We start from the raw sequence: 16,897 nt of genomic DNA on the forward strand, positions 1-16,897 counted from the left end.
GAGTGCCCCTGCTCACTTGTTATGCACATGCATGTGATTAGGATTGTGGGATGTAGTGTGGCGGTGGCCATAGCACTACTCCAATGGGGGAAACAGTTTTTGGTGATAGGCAACATTTAATTAGCCTTTCCAAACTCAATCTATGAAAATGGCCTCCGTAGGCAGGGTTGGACTGGCGGGGCCAGGGCCCACCGGGGCTCTGCCTCAGCCCCCCCTGCCGCGCATTTGAGCATGCTCATGCAGTTTTTTCCGCGACCGGCAGAGAGGAAGAGGCGCATGCGCAGGGAAGAGACGCAGGGTGCAGATGTGGGTCCACCGTGTTTTTTCCCAGTGGCCAAGTCCGACCCTGTCCGTAGGAGGAGAAGTTAGGACTAACCAGTGTGAGGTAGGCTAATGTTAGGAGTGAGAGTCAGGCTCAGAGTAGTTAGAAGAGCAGCCAGAGGCTCCAATGAGAATAGCAGAAGGGTTAGTTACTAGAATAGAGCATAGTTCTGATTACAGCATTTGGCAGCTCTGTGTTCATGAGGGACAGGCCAGGAGAGGAACTTGGCCATTATTCAGGCTCACAACTTAGGGAGTGCCAATTGGTGCAGGTGCTAAGGAGTCATTTCCTCAATCCACCATGGGGTGCAGAGTGTACCCTAAGGTAATTGTATCTATCTATTGCTAAAAACTATAGTTTCTTGTTATCAGTTTAGGCTCAGAAACTGAACTGCAGTGGCCTTCATTAGTAGTAAATGTGAATATTAAAAATTGCATCATTTTTTATCTCATTTATTTTGGGTTCTGATTATTTTGGGCCAGCACCTTGATGAAACAATGAAGAAGGTCTGATTTATTAACATAGGTACTACATCATACTAGTGCAGTTACCAATAGCAACCAAATGGTGCTCATGTTTTTGTTGTAACTTGGTCTGCCACTGAGATAGATAGCCGAAATGTTGAGTTATTGGTGTTAGTGATGAATTATCAGCACTAACACTACTTCCTAATAAAAACAGCAGGGTCTGTACAGAAAATGAAGAAGCAGCAGGCCAAACATTAGTGAGAGATTTGTGGAATTCATAAATAGTGATGGGTGAATTCCCGCGATTCGAGCTCAGCGAATAAATTTGTGAAACCGTTGCGAAAATTCCCGGCGTAAAAAAAAAAATGGACGCCGGCGTCCAAAAACAGACACCGGCGTCAAAAATTAGATGCCAGCGCCGTTTTGCGAATTTTTCGGTGAAGTGAAACACCCCAAATTCGCTCATCGCTATTCAGAAACCATTTCAAGCTTGCTATGTGGAATACTGTATATATTGAGTCCATCAGCCACTGTAATTTAGTTCTTATTGAAGTCGATTGCTCTGTATTACTGGCCTAAATTGGGTAACAGCCACAAATCCTAATCCCCCTGCTCAAATGACTATATGTGACACAAAAGGCAGAGCCCACTATTAAAGAATTGTCTGACACAGTAAGCATGTATTGTATTGCTCTGTAGCATGTTGTGTCTAGAGACACATGTGCACCAAATTCAAACTTTTAAGTCTATATATATTTTTTTTAAAAAAAACATTGGTGCCAGGGCCCCCCTTACAAGTTAAAAAAAATTGTGGCCCCAAAGAATATTTTTTAAAACAACATTGGTGCTAGGGCCCCCCTTACAAGTTAAAAAAATTGGGGCTGCCCAAAATTTTTTAAAAAAAACATTGGTGCCAAGGCCCCACTTACAAGTTAAAAAAAATTAGGGCCCCAAAAAATATTGGTGGCAGGGGCCTATAGAATATTAAAATAATACATTGGTGGCCAAGGAATTAAAAAAAAAAACACAAATTGGTGTTCAGTAGAATTGAACTCATGGCTTCAGGACTTCAACTTCGCCTCCTTTCGTGACTTTGGGTCTTTTCGCCGCTTCAGGACTTCAATTTCGGCTGTTTTCGTGACTTCAGGTCTTTTCATCGCCTCAGGACTTCAATTTCGGCTATTTTCGTGACTTCAGGTCTTTTCGCCACTTCAGACTTCGGCAAGTTCGGCTTCGGCTGTTTTCGTAGCTTCGGGTCCTTCAGCTGTTCGGCACTTCCGCATTTCGGCTGTTCGGAACTTTTCGGCGCTCGCAAGGCCCGGGACACTTATCCCCTCCTGTTCCCACCTGATGTGTGCGGCCCTGTATATCCTGCATAACTGCTAGTTGAATCAGAGGAAGGCAAGATTTTCCATACCTTTTACCAGCTTAATTGCCCTTCTCTGCACTCTCTCCAATTCAATAATGTCCTGTTTGACTTCGCCACAAATCCCGGATTTGTGTCGAGGGTGGCAAAATATGAGAGTGGCATGCAGCCCAGTCGCTTTCTGTGGAACACAGGTGATCCAGGGCATATGCGCATGCGCTCGAGGGAAGGGGGGGGTAGTGCGGGCTCTAGGACCCTGTGGTATGAATATCCATATTACATAATAAGCTAGGATGAAAAAAGACACACATGCACCAAGCTCAAACTTTTAAGTCTATATATATCCTGCATAACTGCTAGTTGAATCAGAGGAAGGCAAGATTTTCCATACCTTTTACCAGCTTAGTTGCCCATCTCTGCACTCTCTCCAATTCAATAATGTCCTGTTTAAGTTCTGGAGACCAAAACTGGCCAGGCAGTTTTGGTCCAGGATTGGCCTTCCGAAAAACTGGACTGTAAAAGGCAAAACCACAGGTGACAATCCTAGATGCAGGTGCTCTGTAAGTGAACAGGCCCGGATTTGTGGCGAGGGCGGCAAAATATGAGGGTGGCATGCCGCCCAGCCGCTTTCTGTGGAACACTGGGGACGCGCAGCTCCCAGGTGATCCGGGGCATACGCACATGCGCTCGAGGGAAGGGGGTAGTGTGGGCTTTAGGACTGTGTGGGCCAGGGGCATTAGGACTGCGCGGCATAGGGGTGTGGCCTAGGGGCGACAAGGAAGGAAATTTAGCCCTGTAAGTGAACACTAAGGTGTGTGCTCCTGCACCCCAAGGTAGTAAATGGCCCCTAATATGTGGAAAGATTAACTATTGTAATGATAGGCAAGCAATACTTTGAGCAAAGAATAGTCAAGGCTGCTGAAATTGCTATGACTTTTCCATTATCTTTATTTATGTTCATGTCCACACAACCTTTTCACGGGTTCTTGTCAGCCACTTTTGAAAAACCACATTAGTCACAATACCAAATATAAATCTGGTTTATCTCAGCACTACCTTATACTTATGTTTCCTCACTATACAAGTACCCCCCTAAAAGGAACATGATACAATCTCATACCACCCCCTTGTGAGTCATACTGAACACAAAGTGCTTTCTGCCATGATTTCAATAGAACTAACCCATGGGTCTACTTACAGACTGTTTAATACCCATATCCAGGGTCGGACCGCCCTGGCAGGACAATGGGAAAAAACAAAGTGGGCCCGCTAGACCAGACCCACTATTGCTGCTGCCCCAACCTCACTTCTGGCCCCTGGTTGTGGCTGTTAGCAGAAAGAAAAGTACCACTGCTGGAGACTGGGGGCCTGAGGGTGCGCGGCCCTAGTCTGACCCTGCCTATCATATATTTGTGGCTAAACCGGTGAAGCATCGATAACTATTTATACTCAGACTTTTATCTGACCAGGAATAAGAATATAAAGGCTTATAAAGGAGAATTCTATCTGCAGATAGTTTACAAATACCTTATTTTACAGATACCTTACCTTACACATAGGATGTGAGTTGGAATGCTAAAGGGATCACTTTGTGGAGATTTGTAAGTGCACTGCAGTACTGCAAAAAAAAAAAAAATCTGTTAACATCTGCTTGACTAAGAAAGATTTTTGACAGTATCAGAGAAGCAGTAATGTACAAACCCCTGAACCTCTATTATAGAGTACACAGGCACCCTAGGCAACCTGGTTGGTTACGGAGCCGGCTGGGCGAATCAAGCGTTAATAGACGGGGAGAGAGAATAGACAGTCAGGGAGAAAGGGTGGTAGGCGGCAGAGCTTTGCACCCTAGGCATGTCTGCCTACCCCTAGTTCCGGTCCTGGGATTTAGTAATACTAGCGGCAAATGATATCTGGGTTGTGGATAATAAAAAATCATGTTGATGAAGTTTAAGCACCTGAGAATCTAATGACAATAAATATGTACAGTATATTAGCAGCATTGGTACGATGCTTAGTAATATTGTTAAGCTGTGTATATAACCGGATAGATATTTCATGCATAGTAGAAACACATCTAATAAATACAGACTTCCCAGGAATGTATAATGCCTTTCTTTCTCGCTAATCTGATCCGCAGACCTGCCAGATATTTATTACATGCATCTATGTGAACAATGAATCCTCCTCTAATTTCTCTTTAAACTTTTAACTGTCTATTGTATTTCTTTCCTGTGTCTAAACGCGCTTCCTGTATGGAGCATTTAACAGGTGATGACCCCAATTTCCTCCACTTAACTTCATCTGTGGCTGCCACGAGCCCTGAGACCACTCCCAAGCCAGACATTAAGAGGGAGATAGAGATTTAGTACAGTGAGTTAATGACCTCCCTATGCTCTCCCAATGACTTGTCCAGTCAAGTGTTTCCATACTTTTAGGGCCTTATTTATCAAAATCCAAATTATTCTGAGTATTTCAATTAAAAAAGTTAAATTAAAAAAGTCTGACCAAACTAGAATCCATGATTGGACCTTATTATTAAAAAAGCACGATTTAATTGGATCGGGTAAAAACTTGATAAAAACTAATTTTCAGATTTTTTTCACAAATCTCTCACTTTTTTCAGACTTTGTCCCCAAAAGTCTGAATTTTTCAGATTTTTGCCCGAAATAGTCAGATTTTCATACTAATTCCAGCGCAGACCACACAAACTTCCCAATAGGATAGGGACCTCTCCCATTGACTTATAAACAACCTCTGCAGGACTGAGATTTTCGGATTCAGACTTTTTCCATCCTTGGGGTATAATAAATCTCGAGTATAATAAATTTATACTGATTTACTTGAACAGACGCACAGTAAAGGTAATAGCACACAAGGCCTTTAAAGGCTTTTTCAGGTGCTTTGTGATTACCATTGGTGGCAGGAAAGATCATTCCTTTTCAATACAGACATTTAAGGTGATAATACACGCACCAATATTATTATATGAAAGATCTTTTGTACGATAATTAGGGATGCACCGAATCCACTATTTTGGATTCGGCCGAACCCCCGAATCCTTCGTGAAAGATTCGGCCGAATACCGAACCGAATCCGAACCCTAATTTGCATATGCAAATTAGGGGTTGAAAGGGGAAAATATTTTTTACTGCCTTGTTTTGTGACAAAAAGTCACGCAATTTCCCTCCCCGCCCCTAATTTGCATATGCAAATTAGGATTCGGATTCGGTTCGGCCGGGCAGAAGGATTCGGCCGAATCCGAATCCTGCTGAAAAAGGCCGAATCCTGGCCGAATCCCGAACCGAATCCTGGATTCGGTGCATCCCTAACGATAATCCATGCATGTGTGGTGGGAGACGACAACGATATTGGTAAAAAGCCTTGGATATCGGTCATATCATCTATCGTGCAGAACTGAAAATTCTGAAAGGTGGGCAAACATTTTAACGTTAATACTTTATCACCATATATAGCTAAATAATTCTTGTTTTATGTTTATGTTTTTACGTGCATATCTGATAATTCAGCTCTTAATGTTAGTAGAGTGGACCAAAGATCTTTTGTACGGCCAATGGTCGGTTGTAATTGTAATTTTAATTGTATGGCCACCTTTACAGCTGAATCAGATATACAGGTAGAAACAATAGAAATCTACTTATATCTGACGACTCAGCAGTAACAGTGGCTGATGTTTGGGAGCCTTTAAAATTGAAGGCGCCCAATCAAAATTTTCCGAACTGGCCGACGACAAGCTAACTGATATCTGAGTCTTTTGCTGATTTCACTGAGCTTGTCTCCTGCCCTACACATACCATAACAAAACAATAATGTCTCTGCATCGATGACCACCTTATGAGGTGAAAGATGGACTACAGTTCTCTGTCAGGTCCCCCTAGCTGCTTATTGGCTGCTATCCTAGAGTCAAGGTCCTGATAGGTGCTGGCTGTCCTGCACAGTTTAGAAAACAACCAACAGGAGGTGGAATGGTCGATTGCTGTTAGCTAAAAATAAAAAGTGAAGACCAATTGAAAATTGCTGACAATAAGCCATTCTATAAATCCTAAAAGTATAAAAGTCTTTGGTGGGTTAGCAAAACCATCCGCTTAAAGGAACAGTAATACCAAAAAAAATTAAAGTGTATCAAAGTAATTAAAATATAATATACTGTGTTTGATTTACAAACTTTACAATAGTTTATATAAACAAGCTGCTTTGTAACATGCCAACAGTCATTCAAGCTAGAGAAAAGGCACAGGTCACATAATAGATGCCCTGTAGAATGTATGCATTGTAGAATACAATGGTGTTTTATCTGTTATCAGCTGTGTATCCTGTGCCTTTTCTCCTTTTAATGGCTGCCCCCATGGCTACACAGCATTGTGTTTATATAAACTATAGTAGTCTTTCTGAAGCAAACACAACAGTTTTACTAGAGCAGGACACCAGTACATTATATTTTAATTACTTTGATACATTTTGATTTTTGGTGTTACTGTTCCTTTAATGATTTGGCTGTTAGGTGGTCAAGTTACTTGCAAATGTAAGAAGTTCTTGCTCAGCTAACATATTCCATTCACAATTTTAATAATGCTTCATTTCCGATGAGTGGAGAGTCCAAATGTTAAATTAGAACATTCGGTTACGGAAAACTGTATAGTAAATACTAAAGATTGTGGCCAGCAGCCTTATTGCCCAAAAATGTAAACAACTAAATGTATTTCCTTATTTATGGAGTTGAATACATAGGGTCTGGTTACATTTTTTTTTATTGTTTATCTATAAAAAAAATTGCGGATTGAAATCAAATTATCTCCAGCATTTGATTTACCTTAATCTTGATTTTCCTGAGATTATATGGGAAGGGCAGCCGGAGTGTGCAGTTAAAGAGATTTCAAACTTGGTTTCTTTACTGCTGCCACTACAAAATCACTCCTTCTTTAAAAGAGTAAAATAAAAATAAAAGGGTTGGTTCACCTTTAAGTTTTTTATTATGTCTAATATTATTATGTAAAATGGCTAATTCTAAGAAACTTTTCAACTGGCCTTCATTTTTCTTTTTTATAATTCTTGAATTCCTCGCCTTCTTCTGATTCTTTCCAGTTTGCAAATGGGGGTCACTGACCCCATATAAAAATCAAATGTTCTGTAAGGCTACACATTTATTGTTATTGATCCTTTTCATTATTTATCTTTTGATTAAGGCCATCTCCTATTAATATTCCAAAGCATGGTTGCTAGGGTAATGTGGACCTTAGCAACCAGATATTTAAAACTGGAAAATGGAGAGCTGCTGAATAAAATCTAAATAACTCAAGAACAACAAATAATAAAAAACCAAATGGACTCAGAATATCACTCTCTACATCATACACCCCTTAAAAAATCCTTACCAGTCCCTGTATTGAGTGACTGTATTTAATAATGTTTATTAAAAAAAAACAAAATAACCTCGGGGTGAGAATGCCAAAACTTTTTTTATATTCTATTGTATTCCTTACTTGTCCCAGTTATTCAATTTGTATTACTCCCTTTGGTTCTTCCCTAGAGGTAGCTTGCTCCAAACAGCAGGGAGGACTTCCAGGTCCGCTTTCTCAGTCCACTCAGCCCTTACTGTTCCTTGCTATTCAAAATGGCTTATTTCCTTTAGTTCCCCCCCCCGATGACAGCATGCTGGAAAGTGGATTTCCAGGCCCAGATCCATAAAATCACAAGGACCCTTTAAACTAAAGAGTAGGATGCTTTCATAGGAAGTGAGAAAATAGAAAGTTACTAAAATAAACTTTTAACACAGTTAATCCTGGGACTGTACCCCCTATTGTACAATATAAGGATATTATAAGTCACTCACCAAGGAGTTTCATGACCCTATACAGTTAAACTTAGCCTACAACCGGGGTCCTAAGAACCCAGAAGTGACATCATTGTAGTCCACAGGAAGGGTACAAAAAAAATTGCCTGCAAAAACTTAAGTCTGCACCTGCTGAGCACCCAGGCAGGTTACCTGTGGACTTCTTGCATGGTCAAGGAATCAGGGATTTTCTTCCCGAAACGCAAACAGTTTGCAGTTATTCCAAGAAGCCCGACCCAGTGCAGGACTCTATCATAGGTCACATACAAGAATTTATTTGTGCGGAGATGTATGGTCTTTACAGATGAGGATGCCCTAAATGAAATAGCCTACCAATGAATGCATATTGGAAAGTTGCACAGAATTAAATTTTCTTTCATTGTGCAAAAATCTCGATTTTGGGCACAGGCCTCCTTTAATACAACTCACAACACAAGAATGAACAGTGACTGCTATGCTGGGTTATACTGAGTAGCCTTGTCGTGTAACCTGATCCTTGTTGCCCTCTGTCTGTGGTCTTTTTAAACATATCTGTTTAGATTAAACACTTGCTGAATTTATCAAGCTAATTAAAATGACATCATCTTTTATATGATGACAACATGTTTTCCCTGGGAATTTTCTGCAAACGGCATCTGAAAGTACTTACTCTGTACAAGCCAGATGTTTCAACTGGTGGGGTTGTCAGCAGACCTATTGATGCATGAGGTTGGTCTCAAGGAATAGGAACACCAACTCAGACCAATCCTTCTCTAATTGCAGCTCCTAGACTGCCTGACAATAATTCTCTGTCCTTAGGATGTTTTCTAGTATAATGGTCATTAATTCTCTGCCTAAAAAGTCCTGCTTTTTATTATGTTTTTACAATCTACAATTTCATTTGCAATTCATCTTAATTACATTGGTTAATTTGAGGTAATGAAAGTTATAGAAAAAGAAAGTTAATCCACCTTAATTTTAAAGAAAAACTATAACCCCCAAACGATGTAGGTCTCTTTAAAAATATATTGCATAAAACAGCTCCTAAAACCCTGCTTCATAAAAATAACCATTTTCATAATAATATACTTTTTTAGTAGTATGTGCCATTGGGTAATCCTAAATAGAAAATTGCCATTTTAAAAATTAAGGGCCGTCCCCCCCTGGGGTTACATGAGCCAATTAACAGACAGAGTTCTGTCTTTTGCTTCCACACTTCTTTCTGTTAAAGTTAGAGTTGTAGTATTTCTGGTTAAGTGATCTCTGAGGCAGCACACAGACCATCATGAAATGGTGGTTCAAGGCAAGAGATGTAAAAGGGCAAGATTTACTTAAAAATAATATCTGTTGCTTTAGTACTAGTTTTGGGGGTAAAGTTTTCCTTTCCTTCTTATCAGCTTGTAATAGACCACGTTACAGGCAATGGGACACTGGGTAAGGTATAGAGAAACATAAAGTAGGGCCAAGTGTTAGTCCCATACAGTGGCGTAACTAGAGAGGAAGCAGACCACACAGTAGCAAGGGGGCCCAGCCTGTGGGGTTTGCTTCTTCTATAGGTAATAAAAAAACTCCCTCCTCCCCAGCCGCCGCTCTCTCTTACCAAAGAAGGTGAACGCAAGTCGGGCAGGAGTGATTGGAGTTGTGTTGGGTCGTGGTTGGAGAGGGATGGGAAGTGGGCAGGGGGGCCTGGCCCACTCTAGTTACTCCACTGGTCCCATACCTGTACGATTATTAGCCCTTTAAGCACATTGCCCTGTAGCATTCACTTTCACTTTGTAGCAGCTGTGGCCGAGATCTGGAAATCTGAAAAAAAAAGAGCTAAAGCCTTTTTTAACACAATCACTTCATTTCAGGGGCTCAAAAGAAATAGGACAATTGACTCAAAGGCTATTTCATGGGCAGGTGTGGGCAATTCCTTCGTTATGTCACTATCAATGAAGCAGATAAAAGCCCTGCAGTTGATTTGAGGGGGGTGTTTGTATATGGAAGATTTTGCTGTGAACAGACAACATGCGGTCAAAGGAGCTCTCCATGCAGGTGAAACAAACCATCCTTAAGCTGCAGAAAAAACAGAAAGAACCCTTCCGAGAAATTTCTACAATATTAGGGGTGGCAAAATCTACAGTTTGGTACATCCCGAGAAAGAAAGAAAGCACTGGTGAACTCAGCAATGCAAAAAGACCTGGACGTCCACAGAAGACAGTGGTGGATGATCGCAGAATCATTTCCTTGGTGAAGAGAAACTCCTTCACAACAGCCAAACAAGTGAACAACACTCTCCATGAGGTAGATGTATCGATATCCAAGTCTACCATAAAGAGAAGACTGCATGAAAGTAAATACAGAAGTGCACTGCAAGGTGAAAGCATCAGGAATAGAAAGGCTAGACAAAAAATCCAGCACAGTTCTGGAAAAACAATCTTTGGACAGATGAAACCAAGACCATCCTCTACCAGAATGATGGCAAAAAAAAAGTATGTAGAAGGTGTGGAACAGCTCATGATCCAAGGCATACCACATCATCTATAAAACATGGTGGAGGCAGTGTGATGGCTTGGGCGTGCATGGCAACCAGTGGCACTGGGACACTAGTGTTTATCCATGATGTGACACAGGACAGAAGCAGCCGAATGAATTCTGAGGTGTTCAGAGACACTGTCTGCTCAAATCCAGTCGAATTGATTGGGAGGCGTTTCAGAATATAGATGAACAATGACCCAAAACATACAGCCAAAGCAACCCAGGAGTTTATTATAGCAAAGAAATGGAATATCATTGAATGGCCAAGTCAGTCACCTGATCTGAACCCAATTGTGCATGCATTTCATTTGTTGAAGACTAAACTTAGGACAGAAAGGCCCACAAACAAACAGCAGCTGAAAGCCGCTGCAGTAAAGGCCTGGCAGAGCATTAAAAAGGAGGAAACCCAGAATCTGGTGATGTCCATGAGTTCAGGCTGTCATTGGCAGCAAAGGGTTTAGTATTAGAAATGAACATTTTATTTTCAGTTATTTAATTTGTCCAATTACTTTTGAGCCCCTGAAATGAAGTGTTTGTGTTAAAAATAAAAGGCTTTAGTTCCTCACATTTCTATGCAATCTTTTTGTTCAACCCACCAAAATAAAGCTGAAAGTCTGCCGTTCAACTGCATCTGAGTTGTTTCATTTAAAATTCATTGTGGTAATGTACAGAACCAAAATTAGAAAAAAGTTGTCTCTGTCCAAATATTTATGGACCTAACTGGATATCGGTTATTGGAAAAACTATTAGGTATAGGATCAGTTAACCTGTTATCCAGAAAGCTCCAAATTATGGAAAGGTTGTGTACCATTTCATCCAAATAATCCAAATTTTGAAAAATTATTTATTTTTTCTATGTATTTATACATATAAGTAGTAATATGTGTTATTTGATTCCATATAAACGTTAATTAAACGACAAATGTGTTAAATACTTACAATCAGAACATGATATGAACATGAATTCTAAATTTTCCTTTTAGCTTACCTTTAGAAAACATTTTCAAATGCAGGTATGGGATCCGTTACCCGGCTCCAAATTACGGAAAGGCTGTCTCCCAGACTCCATAATAAAACAGTACCTTGTACAGGTATAGGATATATTATCCGGAATGCTTGGGACCCGGGCCATTCCGGATAAAGGGTTTTTACGTAATTCAGAGCACTATCTACCAGTTTGTTTAAATGCAGCTTGGGGGTTCATGTTAATTATTGGCTTCCTATATAATTTACAGCTAAAGGAATGAATGGCTCGGTTCACAGCTATTACAGCATTATTTAAAGCTGGTGAAACACCAATTATTAGCACAGGGGGGCAGAGACCGAGATGAAAGTGAACAATAAATTTCATAGCTAATTACAAGCGAGCAGGAGGCTCTCACCTCCCACAATGTCATGAGCAAGAAGGGTTAGAGGGGAACCGGAACTAGGGTTGCCACCTCACCCCTTTAAAACTGCACACATATGGAATCCACAGCCTGCATGGTTAAATAGCAATTCATTTAGATGCATGGCTTCACATAAATCAGTTCAGTTTGCAGCATGCATCTAAATGAATTGCTGATTAGCCATGCAGGCTGTGGATTCCATGTGTTCGATTTTAAAGGGGTGAGGTGGCAACCCTAACCAGAACTAAGAGAATGCCGCAAGCAGCAAGAGGAGTTTGAAGTCCGGTAATGATTTATGTTTGTTTGCCTGTGAAAGAGTTGCTGAATATGTGATTGCTTTACTAATTAAAGGATCGGATGTCCAGATTTTGCAGCAGGTTGCCGTATCTTTTTTTTTTTTTTTTTGAGATACCCAATTCCAGATTTTGGAGCGGGTGCCCCAGAGTACCGGTTTTTGAAGCGTGCCAGATAATGGGACGTCGGACAAGGGGTCCAATACCTGTACTTGATCCAAACGAAGATATAATTAATCCTTATTGGAAGCAGAACCAGCTTAGTGGGTTTATTTGTTGTTTATATGATTATATGAGTGAAGGTATGAAGATCCAAATTATGGAAAGATCCATTATCCGGAAAAACCCAAACATTCTGGATAAAAGGTCCATAACCTGTAGTAGTTTCTGTTTTTCAAAATATAGCTGAAATTGCAATGCCAATTTGTTAGGCAACCCCTAATTAATGTAATGTCTAACCTGGGCCCCCATGCCGACACATCTCTTCCATAAAATATGTAATGACAGTTTACATTCCATGTTAGTGTTATGTCTGCCTCTATTTAAACAGGTGTGACGACTGCTTGTTTACTTCCTGTCATGTTGAACTACAACATTGGCCGTAATTAACAAACAACACATAGGTTTTAATAATTTATTTGCATTATACATAGTATAATGACAAAATCTCTTTGCATTCTACCAGGTCCAGAAGAAGATCTTGCTGCCATGTTTTGATGGTTTTAGCTCTGCTTCAATTGAAAGGTTTGGCTCAGGCCTTGGTCTTGAGTGATAGATATTATCTGGTAAAGGTCTGTCTGTATTCACTTTAGTGACCTAATGAGATGAACAAGACAGATGGATTAGTTACCGTTTTGGAACACTTGAATGTCAATGACATTTATCAAAGGTCTAATTTCAAATTCACGTGAGTTTTTTTTAAACTCCTTTAAATTTGAATATACTCTTAATTCGACTGGGGGATACTTTAATTAAAAAATTGAATATCTAAGACTTGGACTAATTTTACCGACCCAAAAACTCGAATAGAATTCTAACCAGTCGTGTGCAACTCAAGGCAGACCATAATGTAAAAAACAGGAAATTGTTTATACATACCGTAATTTCTGTTTCCTGGTCACTACCATGGCAGCATTCACCCATGGGTTAATTACCCCCTGCAGGCCAGCGGACAGTACCTCCCCCTACAATTTAAAAGTTCCACCTGTTCCTCCCTTCCCTCGTCTTCGTACTAAAGCTGTCCCCTATATCGGGTGGGAAACTCCCCGGTGAATGCTGCCATGGAAGTGACCAGGAAACAGAAATTACGGTATGTATAAACAATTTCCTGTTTTCCCATAGTCACCCATGGTCAGCATTCACCCATGGGAAATCCCCAAGCTTAAAACAGAGGGCGGGACACAAAATATATTTAACAGAACTTTTAATCAGTAGAATACACTACAGACTGTAAAACTTTCCTCCCAAATTTAGCTTCTTGGGAGGACAAAACATCCAGCTTGTAATGTTTAACAAATGTATTTAAAGATGACCATCTTGCCGACTTGCAGATGCTTTCTGGCGACTCTCTGGCTTGTGCCGCCCAGGAACTCGCCAACGCCCTGGTAGAGTGAGCCTTCAACCCTTTTGGGACACTCCTTCCTGCCACATTATATGCCTTAGCAATGGCCGCTACAATCCAGGAGCTAATTGTTCTCTTCGTAGGAGCTTGACCCTTCCTGTATCCATTCGGAATTATGAACAAATGTTCTGATTTTCTCCATTCCTTTGTTCTTTCCAAGTATATTTTTATGGCTCTCACTAAATCCAAAGTATGCCAAATTTCTTCCTCTGTAGATGTAGGAACAGGGAAAAATGCAGGCAAGATGACCAAATCCATATGGAATTTAGATATGACTTTCGGCAGGAATCCAAATGCGGGTCTCAACACAACTCTGTCTTCAAAAATAACTGTATTCGGCTCAGAAGCCGCCAGAGCTGCTATTTCTCCAACTCTACAGGCTGATGTTACGGCCACTAGGAGAATCACTTTCAATGTCATATTCCACGCTGACGCTTCCTCCAAAGGCTCAAACGGAGCCTCTGTCAAGACCTTTAAGACTAAAGGCAGATCCCCTGGTGGAAGAATTTCTTTTCATTGGTCTAACTCTCACAAGGGCGTTAAAGAATCTTCTTACCAGCGATTCTTCTGCCCAATTCTTACCAGTCATTGCTGAAATTGCCAACACTTGACCTCTCAATGTACTGCACTGCAATTTCATCTCATATCCTGAAAACAGAAATTCTACCACCACTGCAGGTGATGGTGACAACGGATTCTCCTCCTTTTTTGAAACAAAATCCACAAACTTTTCCCACACTCTATAGTATTGCTGGGAGGTGCTTCTCTTTCTTGATTTCAATAATAAGTTTATGACTTCATCCTTCAGCAGCAACCCTTTCAATGTCTCCCTCTCAACCGCCAAGCCATCAGACACAGATGATTGTGTCCCTGAAACTGAATGGAATTCTGTGACAGCCAGCCTGGGAAGTTCTGAATCTGCATCGGCTCTTCTATGGCCAGTCTCTGAAGCAGGGGAAACCATGGCCTCCTGGGCCAGAAAGGGATAATTGCAATGGCTTCTGCCTCGTCTTTCTTTATCTTCTTCAACACTCTCCATACTAATGGACATGGAGGAAACACATAAATTAGGCCTTCTGACCAACTCTGTCTTAAGCTGGCCATAGACGCAAAGATCCGATTGTACGAATCGTGGATTCGTACGATTTTCAGACCATGTGTGGAGAGTCCCGACATTTTTCGTCCGTCGGAGATCGGTCGTTTGGTCGATCGGACAGGTTAGAAAATTTCTGTCGCCTGCCGACAATATCTCTGCGTGTATTGCCGATCGTACGATTTTCAGTGGGAGACTGTCACTAGTGTTGTCAGACATAAGTATCGTACGATTGCTGTCAGGGGCAGAACATTGGGTGATCTGTTCTTATTTGATCGGAATGGTAAAGACTTTGGTCTGAATGGTTAGTGGAGGGTCGGGAGATGGGAAAGTCCGATCGTACGTTGATTCGTACGATCGGATCTTTGCGTCTATGGCCAGCTTTAAGCCGTCCACTGCCTCTGCCTCCTTGCAGGGGAACCTTGCAAAAAACCGCTGACATTTCGTGTTCTGTAGGGATGCTATTACATCTATCCATGGATGACCCCACTTCTTCACCAACTTCTCGAAGATGTTCTCGTGTACACTCCACTCTCCTGGGTCTAACACTGCTCGACTGAGGAAATCTGCTTTCCAATTCTCTCTCCCTGGAAGATGTATTGCAGTTAACCCCCTTAGCCAATTTTCTGACCACTGAAACAGTGGTTCTACTTCTTTCAGCAGAGCCCCGCTTCTGGTGCCACCTTGCTTCATTATATAGGCAATCGCCGTTGTGTTGTCCGTCATTATCTTTACCTGCTTGTCTTTCAACAGGTGAGAAAAATGAATAAGAGCTTCTCTTATTGCTCTGAGCTCCAAAATATTTGATGGCACATTTTCTCCTATCCATGTGCCCTGTACAACTCTCTCTTCCATGTAGGCTCTCCATCCCACACTTGAAGCATCGGTGGTTATTACCACCCAGTCTGGTTCTTCTAGAGGAACTCCTCTCGCCAGATTCTCGTACCTGCACCACCAAGTTAGAGTCTTCTTGACCTCCTGTGGCACCACCAGTCTTCTTTGTAAATGTAGATGGGGCTGATTTACCTTCCTTAGAAGAAAGAACTGCAAGGGCATTAAATGCCACTTCGCCCATCTCACTATTTCTATCGTTGCTGACATAGCTCCCAGCACCTTCAGGCAATCGTGAACAGCAACTGTTTTCCTTTTCCTGAAGTCTTTTATCAATTCGACCACTTTCTTTTGTCTGTCTAGTGGTAGACTGACCAGATCTCGATCTGTTTGAAATAAAGCCCCTAAATACTGTAGGGTCTGAGTGGGAATAAAGTTGCTTTTTTCCTGGTTTATTACCCAACCATGGATCTGCAAAAACTCCTTTACTCTGGAAGTTTGCACCTCGGCCTCTGCCCTCGAGTTTGCCACTACCAGAATGTCGTCGAGATAATGGTATACTGCCACACCTTCCTTCCTTAACTCGGCGATGAGTGTGACCAATACTTTTGTGAACACTCTCGGAGACTGGGCTAGACTAAACGGCAGGCATCTGAACTGCACATGTGTGTCTTCTATTGCAAATCTCAGATATTTTCTGTGCACTTGAGCGATAGGCACGTGAAAATAAGCATCCTTTAGATCTATGCTTGTCAGCCAGTCTCCACTTGAGACTACTTGCATTATGGATGTTAATGATTCCATTTTGAACTTTCTTGCTTGCAGGAACTTGTTTAGATTCCTCATATCTAGCACCGGCCTCATTGCACCTGATGCCTTCTTTATCAGAAATAGTTTTGAATAAAAACCGGTGTGTCTTTCTTGAGGCATAACTGTTTCTATTGCTCCTGACATGAATAACTGACTCAAATAATCTTGAGTTACTCTTCTGTTTGAATCTGTTCCTTTGATCTTCGACTCTATGAAAAAGTCTCTTTTGGGTACTACCTTGAATTCCAGGAGGAACCCTGATTCGATTACCCCTTGTACCCAAACATCTTGAATCGTTGTTGCCCAGACATGAGAGAAATCGGCCAACCTGCCACCCACCATGGTCTGGGCCTTGCCAC

The 16,897-nt window shown here is 41.3% G+C and overlaps 1 protein-coding gene across 2 annotated transcripts in view; it reads right to left on the reverse strand.

Moving 5' to 3' along the window:
* Positions 1-3,689: 3,689 nt before the first annotated feature.
* Positions 3,690-16,897, reverse strand: part of ndufa8.S (NADH:ubiquinone oxidoreductase subunit A8 S homeolog) — a 30,345-nt gene continuing 17,137 nt past the window's right edge. Inside the window, exon 4 of one of the 2 annotated variants that reach the window (XM_018232885.2) lies at positions 3,690-3,773. In XM_018232885.2, coding sequence (XP_018088374.1) covers positions 3,705-3,773 — 69 coding nt within the window. In that variant the 3' untranslated portion in view covers positions 3,690-3,704. Of the gene's footprint in view, positions 3,774-12,803; positions 13,000-16,897 lie in introns of those variants that run through there. The other variant, XM_018232884.2, reaches the window with a different exon arrangement.

This window comes from Xenopus laevis, chromosome 8S (genome assembly GCF_017654675.1).
Source record: "Xenopus laevis strain J_2021 chromosome 8S, Xenopus_laevis_v10.1, whole genome shotgun sequence".
Classification (NCBI taxonomy): Eukaryota; Metazoa; Chordata; class Amphibia; order Anura; family Pipidae; genus Xenopus; species Xenopus laevis.